This window comes from Solea senegalensis, linkage group LG17 (assembly GCF_019176455.1).
Source record: "Solea senegalensis isolate Sse05_10M linkage group LG17, IFAPA_SoseM_1, whole genome shotgun sequence".
Classification (NCBI taxonomy): domain Eukaryota; kingdom Metazoa; phylum Chordata; class Actinopteri; order Pleuronectiformes; family Soleidae; genus Solea; species Solea senegalensis.
Genome location: NC_058037.1, coordinates 19,410,580 through 19,433,243, shown reverse-complemented (window position 1 = coordinate 19,433,243; position 22,664 = coordinate 19,410,580). Strand labels below are relative to the sequence as shown.

General features: G+C 37.9%; 1 protein-coding gene across 1 annotated transcript in view; it reads left to right on the top strand.

The window, feature by feature from the left end:
* Window positions 1-18,830, top strand: part of ift172 (intraflagellar transport 172) — a 44,584-nt gene extending 25,754 nt beyond the window's left edge. Inside the window, exons 26-48 of the mRNA XM_044049163.1 lie at window positions 1,338-1,427; window positions 1,893-1,990; window positions 2,490-2,625; window positions 5,036-5,152; window positions 5,362-5,504; window positions 6,148-6,241; window positions 6,336-6,400; window positions 7,579-7,759; window positions 7,853-7,962; window positions 10,104-10,233; window positions 11,735-11,833; window positions 11,917-12,026; window positions 12,771-12,834; window positions 12,974-13,060; window positions 13,165-13,281; window positions 13,366-13,476; window positions 13,771-13,890; window positions 15,135-15,230; window positions 16,038-16,097; window positions 16,236-16,334; window positions 16,430-16,583; window positions 17,297-17,388; window positions 18,212-18,830. Coding sequence (XP_043905098.1) covers window positions 1,338-1,427; window positions 1,893-1,990; window positions 2,490-2,625; window positions 5,036-5,152; window positions 5,362-5,504; window positions 6,148-6,241; window positions 6,336-6,400; window positions 7,579-7,759; window positions 7,853-7,962; window positions 10,104-10,233; window positions 11,735-11,833; window positions 11,917-12,026; window positions 12,771-12,834; window positions 12,974-13,060; window positions 13,165-13,281; window positions 13,366-13,476; window positions 13,771-13,890; window positions 15,135-15,230; window positions 16,038-16,097; window positions 16,236-16,334; window positions 16,430-16,583; window positions 17,297-17,388; window positions 18,212-18,301 — 2,463 coding nt within the window. The 3' untranslated portion in view covers window positions 18,302-18,830. The remainder of the gene's footprint in view (window positions 1-1,337; window positions 1,428-1,892; window positions 1,991-2,489; window positions 2,626-5,035; window positions 5,153-5,361; window positions 5,505-6,147; window positions 6,242-6,335; window positions 6,401-7,578; window positions 7,760-7,852; window positions 7,963-10,103; window positions 10,234-11,734; window positions 11,834-11,916; window positions 12,027-12,770; window positions 12,835-12,973; window positions 13,061-13,164; window positions 13,282-13,365; window positions 13,477-13,770; window positions 13,891-15,134; window positions 15,231-16,037; window positions 16,098-16,235; window positions 16,335-16,429; window positions 16,584-17,296; window positions 17,389-18,211) is intronic.
* Window positions 18,831-22,664: the final 3,834 nt, after the last annotated feature.

The following is a 22,664-nucleotide window of genomic DNA, read 5'->3' as shown; positions in this document are numbered from 1 at the left end:
CGAAATGTGTCCTCACCTCAAGTCTTGTCTTTATATCTTAGTGAGGACACGTCTTACCTCAACCATCACAACTTAGTGCCTAACCTTGACCCTTAAACCAGGTCTGAACCCCTGAAAAAGGTCCAAATGTATCCTCACAGCCTCCTACACACACACAGTTACATTGATTTTTGTTTTGGAGACTTACTCAATGTAACGTCATCTTCACGTCTTCACCTTAAAATGTAATCATTTACTTTATGAGTACTTGATTTTTGTGTGAGTGTGGAAACGGATTTAGGCCCCACAACGTGAGTAATACCTGTAAACACACACACAAACCTGTTTTTATGTCATATTCCCTGGCCCCCCCTTACCTTCACCTTAAGTCCCTAAACCCTAACATTAGGTCTGGACCTCACAGAGACATGAATACAAGAATACACACACACACACACACTTGCACTACCTAAAGAAAGTCAGCTTCTACTTTAGCTCGGTCCCTGTGGAGCCGTGTCAGCCATTTGCTTCAGGGCGATTTGGCACAAAAAAAATGACAAGTTGGAGCCTAAATACCAAATATACGGAGATGCTGAAACGGTGACAGAGAGAGAAAGAGAGAGAGAGAGAGAGAAAGTGTGGTTTAAAAATACAAAGAGGGAGGGAGAAGGTGGCGGAGCACCGTGTTCTCTGCTCATTGTGATGAGCTCAGCTCAGCCAAACAGCCTCCGCAGCTCTGCAGCCTCTGAAAATAGCAGCTCCTTATTTCTGTGTGTTTGCTCTACAAGCCTCTCTCTCTCTCTCTCTCTCTCTCTCTCCCTCTCTCTCTCTCTCCCTCTCCTTCTCTCTCTCCCTGCACAAAGTCATTAAGATAACGAGGGCTCTTTGCTCGGCAGCTTGTGGGGGACAAAAAAAACGCAGGAGAGAGAAAAAATGCAAACGGTGACAGAGAGAGAGAGAGAGAGAGAGACTCAAAAAAAGGGAAACAATGACTTAACGTTTTCTAATCTGGACGTTTGAATTAACGGGGACGTGATGTCAGGTGGCAGAGCAACAGAGAATTACAGCTTTTAAAACGCTTGAAGGGTCTCTATTGTAAATGTGTCATTAAAAAGGTATAAAACGACGAATTGGACTGATATCGGTATCAATAAAGTGATATCGAGCCATCCCTACTCTATATTTCTGCCTTTTTTACCGTTTAGTACATGTCAGCCTGTCATAAAAGTCTCTGAAAATATACCATATGGTCTTAATTTTCAGGTTTTTGATGTCGAATGACAAAAATACTATCAAAAATGAACATATTTTGCATTGTGTGTGTGTGTGCGCGCACGCGCATGTACATTGGCCTGTAGGTGGCGGAGCAGCTGTTTGTGAAAGGAGGTCACATTAAAGACGCCATCGACATGTACACCACGGCAGGACGCTGGGAGGAGGCTCACAAGGTCGGTGAACATAAACACAACACAAACAAACAAACAAAAAATACCCAAATACGCGGCATTTTCTCTGCTTTTATGAGTCGTCCAATTTGTTTGATTTACATAATCAACAACTACTGTAAACTGCAAACAACCAGTAATGGAATTTACGTGGTTCACTGAATGCACCTTTTAGCTCAAAACCTCAGACTCGGCCTTAGCAGAGTTGTTGTTTTGTTTTTTTTATAAAAAGCATTACAAGCACTAAAAGCAGCCCTTTACTGAGTAATTGTAGATATTTTCCCGTATAACAGTGGGTTGAAAATGTCCTTTCTGAGCCACCACTGGTGGGCAGTGTTGTAAAGATTTGCAAAAAAGGCTAAGAATCAATAGAAAAACCTCAAATGTTGACTTTGTTTATGTGTTTAATTATCGAGACGATGAAACATGGTCATTTCTGACTGTAGCTGTTGTTGTTGTTGTTTGCAGTTGGCGGTGAGATGCATGTCAGAGGAGGAAGTCACGGCTCTGTACATCAGCAAAGCTCAGGAGCTGGAGAGAGACGGCAAGTTCAAAGACGCCGAGAGGTAAATGCGGCTGCCGCCTCCGTGTTTGTGTTATATGTCATATGTTGTTATTTATAGTCGTTTCTGTCGTCATGGAGTCGGCTTTGAGATTGTCTCTCGCGTCAGGTTAAACCGAGAGAAAGAAGAGACTGTTGACAGGTGGTGATTTTCATTCCAGGACAATCACAGAGCGCTGAAGTGATCACCGACTCTTCTCATCATCACTCATTCACTCTGAACGTGATCTGCTTTATTTTGCTTTTTTAATGACAGGAACAAATGAATATTTTCAGGGTTTGTGGCCAAACGAGGACGTTTGAGGGCGAGGTCTTTGTTGTTTTGACATTTGGGCATAATAATATCGGGATATTTTTAGTTTCCTGATTTATGTGGATAAAAAGCCGCACACAGGACGCTGGTTACATTTAGAAAGGCTAAGATATGAGTTATGGTGATGGTTAAGGTTAGTGTTAGACATTACCTGGTTATGGTTGAGGTTAATCCGTGTGTGTGTGTACAGGTTGTTCACGGCCGTGAAGCAGCCTGATCTCGCCATCACCATGTACAAGAAGAACCGCATGTTTGACGACGTCATTCGCATGGTGGCCAAGTATCATCCCGACCTGCTGACGGAGACTCACATCCACCTGGCCAAGGCAAGTTGCTCTGCCAGCAGCAGATTATATTCTAGATTATACACATTTTTACCACACATACGTTGTCTTTTTTAATAATCCCGCCTTTAGATTATTTAAATTTATAAAAATACAGCGATGATCTACAGTCTGTTTTTAGCGACATATGAACGGCTACTTAATCACTAACATTAACTGAAGAAGTCCAAATTTCCCCTTAACGACAACTGAACGGTAGCTAAGGAGCTAGCGGAAGTCTAATGTTATTCAGAATGTATTGTTTTCAAATTTTTATGTCTTTAATTCATGCAAACATCCATGTTTTGTTTTTTTTGTTTGTCCTAAAGTGAGTAACAAAATCACCAAGTTAATTCACGAGGTTCACTGAATGCACCTTTTAGCTCAACACTTCAGACTCGGCATTAGCAGAGTTCATTGAGTCTTTACAAGGCTATTTTTGTCATTAATTATTGGGGGAAAAAATTGCATATATACATAGTTCTATCCAGTACTTTTTACACAATTTATATATTTACTTTAATTAGTGAACAAACACTAAAAGCAAATATAGATATTTTCACGTATGACAGTAGGTTGAAAAAAACCTTTCTGATCTGATTAATCGCTCCACCTCTAGAGCGCAGTGTTGTAAAGCCAGAAATGTCGACTTTGTTTTAATTATCAAAAAGATGAAACATCGCCATTTTACCCGCGGCTCGCGCTGAGGTCATTTTTGAAAGTCATTTGTTTTTCACTTGTTGTTATGACTCAGCGTTTCCGTCAGCGCCTTTCAGGCGACGGCCAATCATCTCAATCTCAATCTCATCTCGTCACATCACGAGCTCAGATAACAGCTCTTCACTTTCACTCATCAGGATGCGGCCGCGTCCCAACCCTCTCTGTGCCTCTTACGTAACGGAATAATTACGCGTTTCAGAGTTTCTCCCTGTTTCAAACTTAAAACTGATTTCTCTGACAATTAAAGGACATACTCGTCTGATTGACCACCTTTTATGTGTGTGTGCGGTAACAATCGCTGTCACTTGTCCTAAGTTATTCAACTCAAAGAAAAGGAAAACACACTCTAAACACAAGAATAGCCTTAACTTTAAAATACTGTTGCTGTACATGTAATTTTTAGTGTACAGTGGGGCAAAAAAGTATTCAATCAGCCACCAATTGTGCAAGTTCTCCCACTTAACATGACGACAGAGGTCTGTAATTTTCATCATAGGTACACTTCAACTGTGAGAGACAGAATGTGAAAAACAATCCTGGAAATCACATTGTAGGGTTTTTAATGAATTTATTTGTAAATGATGGTGGAAAATAAGTATTTGGTCACCTACAAACAAGCAAGATCTCTGGCTCTAACAGACGTGTAACTTATTCTTTAAGAAGCTCTTCTGTCCTCCACTCGTTCCCTGTATTAATGGCACCTGTTTGAACTTGTTATCTGTATAAAAGACACTTGTCCACAACCTCAAACAGTCAGACTCCAAACTGAGCCAAGACCAAAGAGCTGTCAAAGGACACCAGGAACAAACTTGTAGACCTGCACCAGGCTGGGAAGAGTGAATCTACAATAGGCAAGCAGCTTGGTGTGAGTAAATCAACTGTGGGGGCAATTATTAGAAAATGGAAGACATACAAGACCATTGATAATCTCCCTCGATCTGGGGCTCCACACAAGATCAAATGATCATGAGAACGGTGAGCAAAAATCCCAGAACTACACGGGGGGACCTGGTGAATGACCTGCAGAGACCTGGGACCAAAGTAACGAAGGTTACCATCAGTAACACACTACGCCGACAGGGACTCAAATCCTGCAGTGCCAGACTCGTCCCCCTGCTTAGGCCAGTACGTGTCCAGGCCCGTCTGAAGTTTGCCAGAGAGCATATGGATGATCCAGAAGAGGATTGGGAAAATGTCATGTGGTCAGATGAGACCAAAATACAACTATTTGGGAACAACTCCACTCCACTCCGCCGTATTTGGAGGAAGAAGAATACTGAATTGCATCCCAAGAACACCATACCTACTGTGAAGCATGGGGGTGGAAACATCATGCTTTGGGGCTGTTTTTCTGCAAAGGGGACAGGACGACTGATCCGTGTTAAGGAAAGAATGAATAAGGCCATGTATCATGAGATTTTGAGCCAAAACCTCCTTCCATCAGTGAGAACATTGAACTGAGACCAAATACTTATTTTCCACCTTAATTTACAAATAAATTCTTTAAAAATCCTACAATGTGATTTCCAGGATTTTTTTCACATTCTGTCTCCCACAGTTGAAGTGAACCTATGATGAAAATTACAGGCCTCTGTCATCATTTTAAGTGGGAGAACTTGCACAATTGGTGGATGACTAAATACTTTTTTGCCCCACAGTTTGAAGTACCTTTTTTTTGTTGTTGTTGCCGTAGGAGCTGGAAACTGAATCCAGGTACTCTGAGGCCGAGTACCACTTCATGGAAGCAGAAGATCTGAAAGCTGCGGTCAACATGTACAGAGTCAATGACATGTGGGAGGATGCGTACAGGGTATGTACACGCTGTTAATCCCATTTTTAACATACACACAGTAGATATTCTGTTCAAGTGGAGGTTTAATGGCACGTATCTGAAGTTAAAAGTACCAAAATGTAAAATAAAAGGCCAAAATGGTCTAAAAGAAGCACTAGGAAAGGTACTTTTGGGATTATTATTGGAACGACTGTGAAGAAGTGATATGATGTATATTTGTGTGACAGGTGGCCAAGGCTCATGGAAGTGCTGGTGTCCAGAAGCAGGTGGCTTATCTGTGGGCCAGGAGCCTGGGAGGAGAGGCGGCCGTCAAGCTGCTCAACAAGTTCGGGCTCCTGGAGAACGCCATCGAGTCGGCTTTAAATAACCTGTGAGCTGCGGCGCCACACACGCACAGTTTTTGAATCTAATGTGAATCCAAAAAAACCCCCCTGATTTTCTGAGAGTTTTTACTCGTCGTCTACTCTGTGTTTGTAGTGATGAGTCATGTAGTGAAGGCTTTTTGTGAATTGCTCTGCCTGGAAGTTTAAACCTCCATGAATTATTTGCGTCGTAATATTTGCTCGAGGTCACGCAGTCGATGAGAGCCAGACAGATGTCGACTTTTCTCAGCTAAATACTCCGGCAGGATCACAAATTTTCAGTCCATGCGTCTAAATGTAGATAAATCCTCAAAAACGACACTGTATTTCACTGTTAGACTGACTTTTCTGGCTGTAAAAGGGAAGTTTGCAAACGGCACCAAATCCCATAGAGAAAAGTAGCGTTTTTAGCTCACAGGGACACAGGTGCTGCTGGTCTACTGCTGCCTCGTGTGGTCACTTTGTGCCACTGAAGTACATCTGAACAAAGAGTTTCAAACACAGAAGTGACAGAATAACACGTTTGAACAAACACATGGAGGCAGCGGTGGATCAACGACTCCTGTGTGTCGCAAGGTTAAAATGACAGCTTTTCTCAATGGGGTTTGGTGTGGGGAGAGGTTTGCTGGTAAAAGCAGTTTATTTTTCCAGCTCGTTTGACTTCGCCTTCGATTTGGCTCGTCTGTCGTGTAAAGAGAAGATTCCAGAGATCCACCTCAAACACGCCATGTACCTGGAGGACGAGGTAAACCAAGCACAACAACACACACAAACACGTCTGCGGTTTGTATCTGCGGCAGAACAGAACACATCCTGAATTCTGTTTTTTCATCTTCCAGGGAAAGTTCCCCGAGGCCGAGATCGAGTTCATTAAAGCGGGAAAACCCAAGGAAGCCGTTCTCATGTGAGTTCATGCGACAAACATCGTTTACCACGATGTTTAAGTGTCAGCTGATCCAGTGCTTTTAGCATTAGCTGGGAGATTAGCAGTTAATTGTTTAGCAGAAATGCTAACATCTGATAGAGGTGGGAAGGAAATGATACAGAATATTATCACGCGTTTAGATTTTGCGTTATCAGGATAATCGCCAAGGGGGAAAACGTTGATATGAAAGTGCCACTAGGGGGAGCCTCGGGATCTTGTGACATTTAAGATAAAAAAATTAAAAAAAAATCCGTAGTGTAATGTTTTTGTCACACTATGACATTTTTTAGAAGTAAAATTAGTTTTTATTTCATGTCAGTGACATGTTTTGAGAAATTCCGTTTTTTTGTTTTTACGATATAAGATTTACGATATTTTGTTGCATTGTTCGGTCACACTATGTTTTATAGCTTTTTTATGCAAGTCCTTTTTTTGCCGGTATCATGTTTTTGGAATCTAAAAATATTTAGTAAAAAGTTTTTAATTTTTTAGACATTTTTCGTAACATTTCTCGGAAGTGAAAGTAATTTTTATTTCATTTCAGAAACATGACATTTTTTTGCACCATGAATACTTTTTTTGTTTTTGGAAGCTTCAAATATTTCGTAAAATCTTTCGGAGGTTCGTTATTTTCAACATAGCGGTTTCTTTGCAAGGCGCTTATTTTTGTAACATTGTTACACTTCCTAATTTTTTTTACAAATATAAGTCATTTTTATTTAATTTAAACATCTTTTTGGAACATGATGATACTGTATTTAGTAATTTTTTAATAATGTCATTCATGGTTTTTTTTTAACATTCTGTTACATGTTTTCTTTTAGTTTTTTTGTTTAAACTTTAGGAGTTTCCTACTGTTTTCAGAAAATGTGCACAAATATGGACCAAACTTTTTTTAAGAATCCCCAAAAATTATTGTGATAATATCGTTTATCGTGATGTTTTTTTGATCGGGATAATTTTGTTGATATTTGCGTAAAAAAAGTAGTGATAGTTTTGCTTTCAAAGTGCAGAAAAGTATGTTTTCACATACTTTTCGGACCATTAAATCAACTTTTGACGCTCAAATTCTTCAATATTTTCCCTTAAATGATTAAAGAACTGAGATCAGAGTTTCTTACACTCTGGTTTTGTGTGTGTGTGTGTGTGTGTTTCAGGTACGTCCACAACAAAGACTGGGCCAACGCGCAGCGCGTGGCCGAAGGCTACGATCCAGAGAGTGTGTCTGAGGTTCTGGTCGGTCAGGCAAAGTTCTGCTTTGAGGAGAAAGATTTCCAGAAGGCTGAAGCTTTCCTGCTCCGAGCCCAGAGACCAGAACTGGCCGTGAAATATTACAAAGTAAGAACAGAAACTCTTCTTTCGTTGCTTTGTTTCGCTTTGTTTTTCCCAGATTTTCTGATGTGTGTGTGTGTGTGTGTGTGTGTGTGTCAGGATGCAGATATGTGGAGCGATGCCATGCGTATCTGTAAGGAGTATCTGCCCAACAAGCTCTCCATTCTCCAGGAGGAGTATGAGAAGGAGACCTCCAAAAAGGGAATCCGGTGAGTTTTTATGCATCTGTTAAACCATTTGGATTAAAGTGATAATTTTAAAGGAGGTAGGGATTATGTAAAGACTGCAATATCATCAGAATATGTTTCGCCGCTTAATCTCAGCTTTTACTCACAGAAAACTGACATTTGTGTAAGTCACTCTCTCCCTGCACCAAAGTCCATTGAGAAAATCAACGATTTTAACGTCACGGCACACAGCAGTTGTTGATCCACTGCTGCCTCCATCAGTGAGTTCAAATCTGTTATTGTGGGGTTTTGGTGTTTGAAATCCTTTGTGCGGATTCATCAATGACATAAACGGACCACACGAGGCAGCAGTGGACTAGCAGTGGACCAGCAGTGGACCAGCAGCTCCTGTGTCCCCCGTGAGCTAAAAACGATGATTTTTTGAAATTTGGTGCAGGAGAGTGAAACGTTTCCAGTCAGAAAAGGTCGTCTCACTGTGAGATGCAGGTGTAAACGTAAGCTTGGGGCCAGCAGGTGACGCACACAGCTCAGACAGCGCTAAATATGTGTTATCGCACTTAAACCACACAGAAATCTCTATTTGAAAAGCCTTGTTAACATGACCCATGATCATAAATGGGGGGAAGTTTGTGTGTTTGTGGAAGGTTTTTTTATTGAAGTGTTTCACATTTCCTCGGCCTGCTGAGTTGTTATGTTATTAAGAAAACTCTTAAAAGCCAGAGAGGCTCACAAAAAGAAGATTTTACAGCCTCTCGGTCTAATCTATGCACAGAGTCAGTTTGATGGTTTATTAAACACGGACTCGAGTGTTCTCCCCAAAAAACTGAAACTCCCAGAAAAGGTTCAGCTCGTTAGCGGAGCAGCCGCTCTCCTCCTCTTCCTCCTCCTCCTCCTCCTCCTCCCGACGCTGCTCCCTCTTTAATGACCTGTGGGAGAAAACATCAAACGTAACCCATGGAAACGGGCGATGAAGTGGGGTTCAAGTGAGGAAAACACTGAATTATTTCTGCAGAATAAGATAAAGTGCCTGCCCGTGCTCTCCTCCTCCAGTCCTCACTCGCGCGCTCACATTTTCACTTTGCTGACGGACGCTCAAAAACACAGATAATGGGAGTTATTAAAGGTGCAGCGTGTAAAATTATAGCATTTATTAGTGAAGTTTCACGCCCCATCTTCTCTTTTAAGTGTGTTCAGGCTGTTATTACTCGATTTTTAACACATATTTTGATTTTTACATGAAGTTGTCATTTAATGTTCTTTTTCGTTTATTTGTTATTCTTATGAAATGACACATTTTTATGGTATCTTTATGTTTTAGTCATGTAACCGAGCGTTTACTTTCATTTTTACTGTGTGGCTAAAAACAAAAGAGTTTTGTTACAATTATTTAGAAGCTTTGTACAATATTAAATTTACAATATTTTGTCACATTGTTCAATCTCACACTTCCTGTCTTTGTAACTTAAGTCATTTTTTTATCGGATAATATTTGTAGTTTTTTTTGCAACGCAAGTACTTTTTTTTTGTTTTTGGAACACTAAAATATTTTTTACATTTTTTCGGAAGCACAGGTAAAGCTGACTTCAAAATAAGAACCAAACATTTTGTTATAACACTTAAAATAAAATACACTTTATGATAGCTTTCATTCTACTAGTTAATTCTATAAAATGAAGTAATATAAAACCCATGTTTTAAAAACGCTAGCAGTAGCAGGAAGTCGTCAAAGAACAAATGGACGATAATGACGAGGGCGACTGTGAAAACACATTGATCCAAAATGGCCGCCTCTGTATACAAAGTTCTACATCTGAATTAAAAGACACTGCAGTTATTTTACGTTTGACAATTAATAATTAATAATTTAAAAAAAAACCAGCAGTATAATGAAATTCTACAGGTCCCAAATACTGGTTTTGTTTGTCGATTAACTGCAAAATAAGTGTCAAATCTCAAATGTTTTATATCATTTCACAGTAAAATGACATTTAAGATGAATAAATCAGTGTCAAAATCTGTCAAAAATAATCCCAACGTGACAAAGGAGAGGAGAGAAAACGTGCTAGTACTGGATGTTTCTGTGTGAAAATATGTGACGTTTGTTTATTTGTGTGTGTGCGTGTGTGTGTGTGTGCGTGTGTGTGCGTGTGTGTGTGTCTCAGAGGAGTGGAGGGTTTCCTGGAACAGGCCAGAGAGTGGGAACAGACGGGTGAATACTCTCGAGCTGTGGAGTGTTACCTGAAGGTGAAGGACGACGCCAACAAGGCTCTGATGGAGAAATGCTGGATGAAGGTAATCAATCAATATTTATTTGTCACTTTTCACCTCAAATATATACAACTGAATAATAATCAATCTTTAGCGTCACAAAATGGCGGCTGCCGTAAAGCAACGTATAAAATAATGCTCTATATTTTTTTATTTTAGAGTGATTAAACACATACACACACATTTAAAGGTGTTTTGTTCAGTTTCTGCCAATAAAACCCTCTGAAATGTTACATACCAAACCTTTAAAGAGCCAAGAGCCAATGAGCTGGTCAAAAAGGGGCGGGGTCTAGAGGAAAAAGGTGGGGAAATTAGGCTAAAAATATATCATCAAATGTTCTCTGCCATGATACCACAATAACTATAATTATGACGTTGTTTCACAGAATTTCAAAGTAAAAGCATCTTATGTGAATATTGAATGATGTATGATCCATCCCTTTATCCTCCAGTTTTTTTTTTTAGAATAGAAATAATGTAAATATTGTCTGTGAACACACACACACACACACACAGAAACACTAAAACAGACACATGAGAGAGAGGAGATGATTCAAGAGCAGGAAAGAGGAAGGTCACCGTGTCACCAGCTCTCATAGATTTTCTTCTGCTGGGAACATGAATATCGTTGGTTATCGACTCCAGTGTCGCCGCTGACGTCCGATCATCTGAGATGTGAACGGTCGCCGCGGCAGGAAAAAGGAAAAAAGGTTTTTCACGGATCAATAGTTTGTTTTTCCCTCTGCTTCCTCCTCTGGGAACTGGGACATTTGGTCTCCTGGAGGTGTTGGAGGAAAGGTCACGGGGTCAACAATGGAATCAATGACCTCCTTCCTGTCGAGAGTTTCCAGAGAAACTGTGTGTTCAAAACCAACAAAAACAGATGAATAAACATCATTTTAATATCTAACATTTAAGAGAAGTTTTTACGCTAAGATGAGAACGTTTTTAAAAACTGGCATAAAACACAAAACAATCATAAAAAACAAACGTCTGCGTTCTAATTTTCTAAGTGTGTTTTTCCGACTTTATTTTGACCCTTTAAAAAACATCGATCGTTTAATTTAATCAAGCTCATTTGAATTTCAAAGACACCTTTAATTAACATTATGCAAATGAGCGCCGATGATTAGCTGAGCGACAGAAATAAACCATGTTTTTTCGATTTTCTCCTTTTGTTTTTCCTAATTCTCTTCTCTTCTCGCTCTCTGTTTTTTTCTTTTATGTGAAGATTATTTTTGATTTAAACAACATATTTTTTTGCCTGTTTTTGGACATTTCATATCAGACAAAATGAGATTTGACGATGTTAAGCTCTGCTTTTCATTTATTTTGGTTTATAGACTAAACTATAAACAGATTGTTAACCATTATCATCGTGTTTTTCCACAAGAACATTTTGTTTTTTTTGTTCTTTTTCACCTGTTATTGTTTGCTAACTCATCGAAAAGATGCGATAAAATACCTTCAAATACTTTACCATATGTAAAAAGATATAATAAGATTATTTTTTGTTTGTGTGCAGGCAGCAGACTTAGCCATCAAGTTCCTGAGTGCAGATCGAGCCGTGGAGGTGATCCAGGTGATCGGACCTCGACTGTCACACCTGGGGAAATACAACGCTGTGAGTGGAACACACACACACACACACACGTATTCATGTATTCATCATATGTCCTTTTAATTATTATTATTCGTACGTTTCAGGCCGCTGAACTTTACGTCAACATGGACCTGATCAAAGAAGCCATCGACGTTCTCATGGAGGGAGAGGAGTGGAACAAAGCCAAGAGAGTCGCCAAAGAGCTCAAGCCCAGGTCACACACACACACACAATCTGAGAACTCTGAGAAAAAAAATCAGATTTATGAGTTTCTGGTCATAAAGTTGGAATTCTGAGAAAAGGTTGGAATTCTCAGATTAAAATCAGAATTCTGAAATTAAAATAAAAAAATAATTCTGAGATTAAAGTCAGAAAGTCGGAATTCTAAGATTAAAGTTGGAATTCTGAGAAAAAAATTGTAATTCTGAGATTAAAGTTGGAATTCTGAGAAAAGGTTGGAATTCTGAGATTAAAGTTGGAATTCTGAGAAAAGGTTGGAATTCTCAGATTAAAATCGATTAAAATAGAATTCTGAAATTAAAATAAAAAAGAATTCTGAGATTAAAGTCAGAAAGTCGGAATTCTAAGAATAAAGTCGGAATTCTGAGAAAAAATTGTAATTATGAGATTAAAGTCAGAAAGTCGGAATTCTAAGAATAAAGTCGGAATTCTGAGAAAAAAATTGTAATTCTGAGATAAAAGTCAGAAAGTCGGAATTCTGTGTTTAAAGTCACACACACACACTCTACACACATGTTATATACACACAACAGTCAATCGACAGTGAAAATACGAGAAATTGTTGACTGATTTGATTTGCTAGAAGAATTTTTAGGGTATTTTCACCGCGACACGCCGCGTACATGTGAAATCTCATATAAAAGTAAAGTGAGCTGTTATTTTCAGGACATTTGAAGGTTTCTCTCTGTCTCTGAGCGTGTTCTCTGCTCATGTGCAGGTACGAAGAGTACGTGGACCAGAAATACAAAGAACATCTGAAGAATCAGGGGAAAGTCGACTCTGTGAGTTGTGTCTTAAATCTTAAGTCTATTTTTTGAAATTTGGAGAGAACTTGTTGGCGTCCAGTCACATGACCTAACGAGGAAAATTAAAAAAAAATGAATAAAAAATTGAAATGTCTTCTTGATCGTCTGTGTCCAGCTGGTGGGTGTGGACGTCATGGCGGCTCTGGACATGTACGCAGAGAGAGGACAGTGGGACAAATGTCTGGACACAGCGTCCAAACAGGTGAAATGAACAGTGGACAACTCATTTCTGTCGATTTAAGATCACAGGTGATGAATTACGACGTGTCTGTGATTGTGTCGTGTTTTGTGTCTTTCATTTGTCAGAATTTTAAAATCCTCCACAAATACGTCGCTCTGTACGCGACTCACCTCATCAAAGAAGAAGACGCCGTCAAAGCGCTGCAGCTGTATGTCCAGCATGGGGCGCCACCTAACCCCCAGGTACACGCACACACACACACACACGCATACTTCTAATGGGAGATTAGATTCCTAAAATGTGTTTTCCTTCTTTTTTATCCTCAGAATTTTAACATCTACAAGCGTCTGTTCCTGGACTTCATTAACCTCCCTGACACAAACGGACCAGAGTCTTACCGCATGTGGGCCGACCTCCGCAACTTCCTGCTGCAGCTGGTAAATCCCAAATTTTCCCAAGAGTAGTAAAAAAGTTTTTAGTCATAAAGTCGGAATTCTGTGAAAAAAGTCAGAATTCTGCGTTTAAAGTCAGAATTCTGCGTTTAAAGTCAGTAAGTCGGAATTCTGAGATTTAAGTCAGTAAATCGGAATTCTGAGATTAAAAGAATAATTATGCAAAATTAGTTGGATTTAGTCCATAAAATTTGAGAAATTGACCGAAATTCGATGAATTTTCTGGAGAATTTGATAAAATTCGATTTTATTTTGTTTTCCTGTTCTGTGTGATTTCAGAACGAGAACGTGTCCAAGTCGGCCGAGGCCAACACTGCGGCTCACGAGGACTTTGAACAGATGCTGCTCATCGCTCACTACTACGCCACACGAGCCGCCGCCAGTGGAGTCGAGCCACTGGTAAAAGACTAGCTTTTTATCTGGCGAGACTGAATTGGGAGTTTCTGGTCATAAAGTTGGAATTCTGATATTAAAGTTGGAATTCTGAGAAAAGGTTGGAATTCTCAGATTAAAATCAGAATTCTGAAATTAAAATAACAAAGAATTCTGAGATTAAAGTCAGAAAGTCGGAATTCTAAGAATAAAGTCGGAATTCTGAGGGAAAAATGTCAGAATTCTGAGAAAAAAATTGTAATTCTGAGATTAAAGTCGGAATTCTGTGTTTAAAGTCACCCACACACACACACTCTACACACATGTTATATACACACAACAGTCAATTGACAGTGAAAACACAAGAAATTGTTGACTGATTTGATTTGCTAGAAGAATTTTTAGGGTATTTTCACCGCGACACGCCGCGTACATGTGAAATCTCATATAAAAGTAAAGACTGAAAGTTTCTGCACCTGTGTGAATCTATGATGTCCTGAGAAAACGTTTGCTGGTTTGTCTCACCTTTAGACAGATGGAAAATTAAGATTATGTCACTTTGTAAACCACTCTCCCTGCACCAAAGTCCATAGAGAAAATCAGTGATTTACATCACAGCAACAAACATGAGTTGTTGATCCACTGCTGCCTCAGTAACTTTAAATATGTTATTTTGTGACTTTGGTGTTGAAAATCCAGACCAGCAGCTCCTGTGTCCTTGAGAGCTATAAACGCTGATTTTCTCTATGGACTTTGGTGCAGGAGAGAACAATTTACAAAAATCTGTCAAACGTATTTTTAAGATAGTGTAGAATCTGTCCATGTATCCACTGAGCTAGTTTCTGTATCTTAATAGAACCACACTTCATAAAAGCTGAACTGTCTCTTTAAGTAATGATGCTTTGAGCCGTCAGGTCAAAATTAATTGATGCATGAAATCAAATTAAATCAAATATAGTTTAATGATCCCACAGGTTCATTTTTTTTCCAACACAACAGAGACAACAAACAGCCGTCAAAGAACATAAATTCACAGAATATAAATAGAAAACAATAAAAAAGATAAATATTGCTCTTTCCCTGAAAACACATAAAGACGTCAAGAATATTGACATGTATAACAGAAGTGTAAAATAACTTGTATAATCATGATCATATTAAGAGAAAAACAACAAAATAGAGTTTAGTTTGAACATTTTTAATCATCTCTCCAGTGTTTTTGGTAACAGGTTCATTTTCACTTCTTTTATTATCGTTTTTTAAAACCTCAGATCAGCGTCTCGGCCAAACTGTCCGTGTCTCTGCTGCGTCACACCGAGCTCGTCCCCGCAGACAAGGCGTTCTACGAGGCCGGTCTGGCCTGCAGAGTGAGTCCACCTCCTCTTTACATCACACTATTTCTTTTTTACTCTGTATTTGTCAGAATAATGCATTGAGTTTAAGTCTCATTGGTTTCCTGTAATTTAAAGCACATTATAAGGCACAAAATGGCGTCACATTATGTACTTTTTTCCTACAATTTATAATTTATCCTTCCTCTAGTGTCACTAAATCTCTAATGTGACCAATATATTGTATATTAACACAAATGAAAATGTATCAAATTTCAAAATATGTTTTTAATCCAAAACATGTTTAAAAATTGTTTGATTTTCCAAAGATTTCACATAAAATCCCTCCATTTCCATTTCAACATTATAGCTTTTGAACTTTGACCTGCTTTTTAAATAAAATAATTAATCATAAATAATCACTACATTTTGTTTTTAACTTTTAGTCTGTATATGCATGTACATATGTATGAATGGGTGAATAGAAATGGTTACCATCTGTTTATCCATTCTTTTCCTATGGTGGTCATTTTTGGTCCAAACACGATGAGTGTAACTAAATTGAATAAACCGTTCGTTCTTCATTAAAAAGTGGTGGTTAGTGATTTTATTTGTTCAGAAGCTCTGTGTGAAGTAAAATAATAATTCCACAACTACATAAAACCACTGTATTCACACCTTTAAGGTATAAAAATAGTTTGTATAAATCTATAGAAATAGAGAAATTCTAGAAACTCTTCTGAACATTTTTGTTCTAATGTAATTATTTAAATTATTAAATCTCACTATTTCTCACAGTGATTCATATGTGCTATAATATTTATTTTTTGTTGTGTTTTGTAGACTGTGGGCTGGGAGAACATGGCCTTCGTCTTCCTCAACCACTTCCTGGATCTGTGTGACGTGAGTTCATCGCAGTTCATCCTGTCATATTAGACACAAACTCACTTTAATAACTATCACAGTTTATTTTTCTTTCCTCATGAGACTGTTTAAATGTGATGATGATGATAATGATGATCTGCTCGGTTGTGTCTTCAGGCCATAGACGAGGGAAACCTGGACGCTCTGGATCATTCCGACTTCATGGATACGGACATTCCCTTTGAGGTTCCCGTCCCCAACAAACTCTGCGTCACAGTAAGACGACAAACTAACACACAAACTCCTAACGTCAGCACAGTGTTTACACTTTTAACTTTTATATTTAACTGTGTGTGTGTGTGTGTGTCCAGGACGTGCAGCGGGAGCAGATCCGGGACTGGGTCCTGATGGTTTCCATGGACCAGCGTCTGGAGCAGGTTCTTCCTCGAGACGAGAGGAACTCGTACGAAGCCTCGCTGGTGGACGCAAACACCGGACTGCGATCTCTGCCCTGCATCCTCACTGGTGACACACACGCCATTTATTATATAATGCTCTGAGTCAGCAGAAATGCTTAGTCAATGATTCTTGGTTGGGAATGCCAACATTCTTAGTTGGGAATACTGACAGCAGAAATGCTGAGTCAGTGATTCTTGGTTAGAAATGCTGACATTCTTAGTTGAGAATACTGACAGCAGAAATGCTGAGTCAGTGATTCTTAGCCAGAAATGCTGAGTCAGTGTTTCTTGGTTGGGAATGCTGACATCGGAAATGCTGAGTCAGTGATTCTTAGTTGGGAATGCTGACAGTGGAAATGCTGTGTCAGTTATCCTTAGACAGAAATGCTGAGTCAGTGTTTCTTAGCCGGAAATGCCAAGTCACTGATTCTCAATTCAGATTGATGAGTCGTTTTTTCTTTATTTGGAATGCTGAGTCAGCGATTCCCATCTATTTCTGTCATGTTTTTGGTCGTAATTCTTCTCTCAAAACGTCGCTTATTCAGGACGTTGAAATGTTCTGTTCTGTCTTCTCATTGAAAATGAACGGAAACCTTCTGTCAATCATCTGCCTTTGATTTGGCGTCCCAAAAAACAGCGGATGGAACTCGATCGCTTGAAGATTTCAGCATTCCCAACTGCGACTGCACAAATCATTATTAATAGTATCATAACTAAATCTGTGTTTCTGTGTTACTCATTTTCTGTTTCGCGCTCACTCTGCGATCTTCTTACCTCCAGGTTACCCCGTGCTACGAAATAAGATCGAGTTCTCGTCTGTGGGAAAAATGGCAAACAAGGAAGACTGGAACAAATTCCACATGGCAACGAAGGTGAGAGCTGAGACAAAAAGACAGGAAGTAGTTTCTTAAAATTCCGTCCACACTGATGATGTTTTTTTTTAGGGGGAATATTGCGGACTCAGCATTCTAACTCTTGGCATTAGTCACCAAAAAACTGGAAAACAATAGTTGGAAGTACGCAACAAGTACTCCACTAGTTGGAAATTGACTCAGCATTCCCAAATAAATAGTTGGGAACGGATGCTCAGCATTCCAACACTTTGGAATGGACCGGAAAATAGCAACGAAGAATCAGTAGACAATGTTTGGAAGTACTCAACAAGTACTTCACTGGTTGGAATACTGACTCAGCATTTTTATTATTATGATTGTTGAATCAGCATTCCCAAATAAATAGTTGGGAATTGATGACTCAGCATTCCAACTGTTGGAATGGACCGAAAAATGGCAATCAAGAACTGGAAAACAACGTTTGGAACACTGACTCAGAATTCCCCATTTTTTAAAAAATTTTTTTAATTGATGACTCAGGATTCTAACTTCGGCAATTTGCAACCAAAAGGTCATAGGGAACAGAAAGACAATAATTGTACTCCGCATTCCCATAGTTTGAAATGCTCAGCATTTTCCATCTATAATTTTTTATGTTGTTTGTTTGTTATCATATGTCATGATTTTATCGTAATCTTCCGCCATTCAACATTTCTCCATTTTAGTGATGAATTTAGTCGCTGATTTTATCGGTTTTTTTTTCGATAAAATTACTTCATAAAATAGATGTGTGTCATATAAATCCCATGTGGGCGGAGCCAGAAGGTTTAACGCGGACAACACTGTCTTTTCTTTTTCGCAGACGACTCACAGTCCCGAGTGTCAGGACGTCCTGAAGTTCATCAACCAGTGGTGCGGCGGTCTGCCGGCGTCGGGATTCTCCTTCAACTGACTCCGCCCCCTTCTTCATCTTATCTATGTGACGCTACCCGATCTGTCGTGGAAACCCCCCAATGATTTTTTTTCTACCCATGTATGAAGTGCGGCTACTTCCTGTCGAAACAATTGACAGCAGTTTTATTTTGTTTTACCGCTAACAGGAAGTAGCTGCACTTTCGCACATGTGTACGATAAATCGGGTTTTTTACGATCAAGATCAGGTGGTGATCGCTCCATTTCCTGTCTCCTCCTCCCCTCTCTCAGGATGACATCATCTTCCACGACTGAAAAAGCCAAAGTCGGATTTTTAGCAAAAAGACTTTTTAACTTATACTATATAACACGATATGAAAAACAAGAACTATTTAATAATGTGTGTGTGTGTGTGAGATATCGGACATATTTTGTTTAAATAAAAAGTCGCTTTTCAAACGTCGTCCAGACTTTACTCTTTTATCTAGAGACAGATTGAGTTTAACACCGGACGTCTTAGGCTTTAAAAAAACAGTCAATCCTAAAATGTTCATAATTAATTTGTGTATTTTTTTTGTTTCTCTTCTGTTCAGGTCACAGTGTGAATGAGTGATTTTTTTCTCCTGATTTTATTCACTGATTCATCTCTAAAACAAAGATGGACGACAGTAAACCGTGAGTCCACTGAAAACACATTTAACTGTAATTTTTGACAGAAATCACAGATTTAACAGTTTTTCTGAAGAAAAGTGTTTTTTATTGTGACATAACATTGAAGAAAATGTCAATATTTATATTTCTAATCATAAGTTCTGTTAATGTGTCTCCGTGAGTAAATATTGAACATGAATGTCTAAAATTAAGATGAAAGACAAATATTTCACCTTAAAGTCCATGAAAAACTAACATATTCCATATTATCTTTCATAATTCTAACTATTCTCTCCAATGCGCGAGTGTTTCTATAGAAATATGAACATTAATCAAAGTAAAAACACTATTAGTAATATTTAATTAAGATGACAATTTGTCACCTGAATATTCATGATTATAAATAAATGAAACAATATGTACGAGAAAAAAACACCGGAGATGAGTTTTTACTGATTTATTGATTTCATTGTTTCATCAAACACATGAATATTCATGAGGTCACAGAGCACAAACACAAGTTGGACAAAATTGACATTAAATACGTATTTTTTTTGTCATTTTTAAACAGCAAATAATTAAATGTACCCACTCAGTTATTGTTATTAAGTGATAGAATAAAAAAATAAATGTGCAAACATTTTACTTAATTAAATGAGTGAAATTTTTATGATTTATCAAGGGAAGTTTAAAGAAAAATATTTTTTTTGTAAAACCTCAAATTCCTTGGATTCAGATTTGACAGATTTTCACAATAAAAGCCCCATAAAATTACACTAAAACAATGAATTATAAAATAAAGTGTATTTTTTTATATAAACTCAGCCAGTGTGGCCCACATTTATATGAATATATTATTATTATACATTTATATTAATTATACATACAGGTTCTGTTCAATAATAATAATAATGATCCATACATTCATGACACAAGTTTCAAGAACTTTATTTTTTATTTTTTATTTGTCACAAGAACAAATGCAAGAGAATTATTAACAATTACAAAGTGGAACAATGTAAAATCACGATAACACAATAAAAATATAAAACACTATGTAAACACAGTGTAAATCACAATATAAAATTGTAAAATCACATTTTAAATAACTGCAACTAATTAAAAAAAACATGTAAAACCCTCGTATAAATCCATGTAAAAAAAATTACACAGTAAACGACAAATATTAATCAGTCTTACTTCAAATTTTAGTAATTTTTATTATTGATATTAAATAATAGTGTGGCCAGAATCTCGCTGAACAAAACACAAACTTTATTTATATATAATCTCAGTTAGTCAGTGTGAAAATAATCCAGATTAATCTCTGTAATATCAGCCAGACTGTATAATAAAAAATTATAATGTATAATCAGTTCTATTCATAAATGAATGAGATTAGCTCGTCTGACCGAACTTTTCTGGTATTTTAATAAATAAAAATGATAATAAGTGAAGATAAATTTAATTATTACTGTGTTTAAAAAAAAAAAAGAGAAGAGAATTCTTTACAGTCGGAGAGAAAAAGTATGTAATGTTCTCGTTCTGTTTTCATGAACGTACGTTAAAACGAGGAACTACGTGAATCGGTTCATTTATCGTGATTGGTCGACGCAGCAAATGGACTTTGATTGGTTGAGACATCTGTCAATCGAGTGAGTACGACTTTTTTTATCTTTGTTTTTGTACGAAAGGCGTGTTAAAAAATAATAATAATAATATTATATATGACGGTGAATTTGAACGGGATTCACAAACTTGTGTTTACGGCATTTGGAGACATTACAACGCAACGTGAAGTCGTGAGAATGCTAGCAAGACGTTACTGCGATCGAAAATGAGTGGAGAAGAAAAAGTCCTATGGGATTTTTCAATGGTTTTTGAAAATTCTTCTTAAACTCGTACTTTTAGAAACATAATATACAAGATGATGTGAATACGACTTATTTAAAAAAAAGATTGCGTTCAAATTTCAATGTGAAAGATCATTTGTTCACAATTTTATTTAAGTTTATGACCAATTTTCTTTCAAAAAAAACCAAAAAAACAAAAAACAACTTTGTGTTAAGAGTAGAGAACACCTTGTGGCCACTATTGGTACTGCATCTTTAGCGCTTCCCTCTGCCATCCAGTCGTCACCTCCGATCTCAGAAACGACGTAAAGAGACAAATGTGTAAAATTGTTTCCGACGTAGCTAACCTCGATCTGCGCGTGCAAGGTACATTTCAGACGTAAAAACCTGGGATTTTTTTCAACTCAATCAGTTTAAGAACACTATTTATTGTTATGTGAACTTCGGTAAATTAACAATTTAGTGTCAAACATTTTTTTGTATTTTTGATGACATATTTTTTTGGTGTTTTCGTGTATTTTGTGTTTGATGAAGTATTTTTGTGGGCTTTTTTGTGTTTTGTGACACATGCGTTTTTGGTGACGTATTTTTTATGTATTGTATGTTTTTTTTTAAATGTTTTTTTTGTGTTTTATGACACATTTTTGTGTTTTATGATACATTTTTATGTTTTTTTGTGTATGCTTTTGGTCCCAGCGTCGCTGCTCGGTCTCTCTCTTGGCATTCACCGCGTGCCTTAATTGTATGGACATTTAAATCAAGGTCCGCTGTGAACACGAGGAGAGAAAAACCCACATTTCTCCTCACTCCTGCCCCCCCTCCCTTTTTACATATATATATTTATTTATTAAAGTCCCATTCCACTCAAATCCCATTTCCCCTGCACTTTATCCCATTCATGAGAGCTTTTTTCCTCGGCGTTCCGCTCCACCAGGCTCCGTCTCGGTCACTCTGGCTTTTTATCGCTCACCCGACAGAAACCGCGACCTTCACGCGACTCCACAAATCAGGAGGCTGTCATGAGGCTCGCAGATCCTTTGTGTGTGTGTGTGTGTGTGTGTTTTCTTTCAAAGAGCATTTTTAACACCGATCATAAAGAAAAATATGACATTATTCAAACCTGCTTTATGTTTTAATGAGCGTTGAAATTATTGTTGTCGTTAGGTTCATCCGATTTTTTTTTTTTAAATCTGTTCAGTTTTTGTGATAATTCATTTATTTTTATCTGCACTGACCACACAGACCGTGCAGAATTAAGGATAATAGTGTAGATTATGATCTGAATTGTTATTTACAGATGATTATTGTGCTTATTTTTGAAGGGTTTTTTGTCCTGCAGGAGCAGCTGAAATTTAAAGATGCTATAGGCGACCACACGCTTGTGTGTGTGATAAACTGTCAAGGATATCCTGCTGACCTCCACATACTAAGCTTCATGCTGGGACAAAAAATCAGGATTTATTGACAGTTTAAAGGTGGAAGCTACATTCTTTTTTTCCGCCTCCACAGCCAAATGACAGTGAGTGAAAAGAACAATAGCGGCAGCTTTTTGTGCACTTTTTTTAAATCCATTTTCAAGCCCTTTTCAAGGCTTATATAATTTCATTAATAGTCTTATTTTAAAGCATTTCCAACTAAAGCATGGTTTTACCTGGTTCCCAAAAGCCTGAAAAATGACTTTAAATCAATTTTGCACTACAAAGAAATGGCCATAACGTTTGTCTCGTTCACTTCTTCAACGTCCGTCATGAACCTTTAAGGCTTTGAGTGCAGGATCATAAAACAGTAATGCCACTTCATTTAAAGGCAGACGTGATCGCTCACAGAGAGTCTGACGGACTGAATGTAAAGCTCTGGAAATTGATTTCCATACCAGAAAACCTATAATGGCTTCCTGGA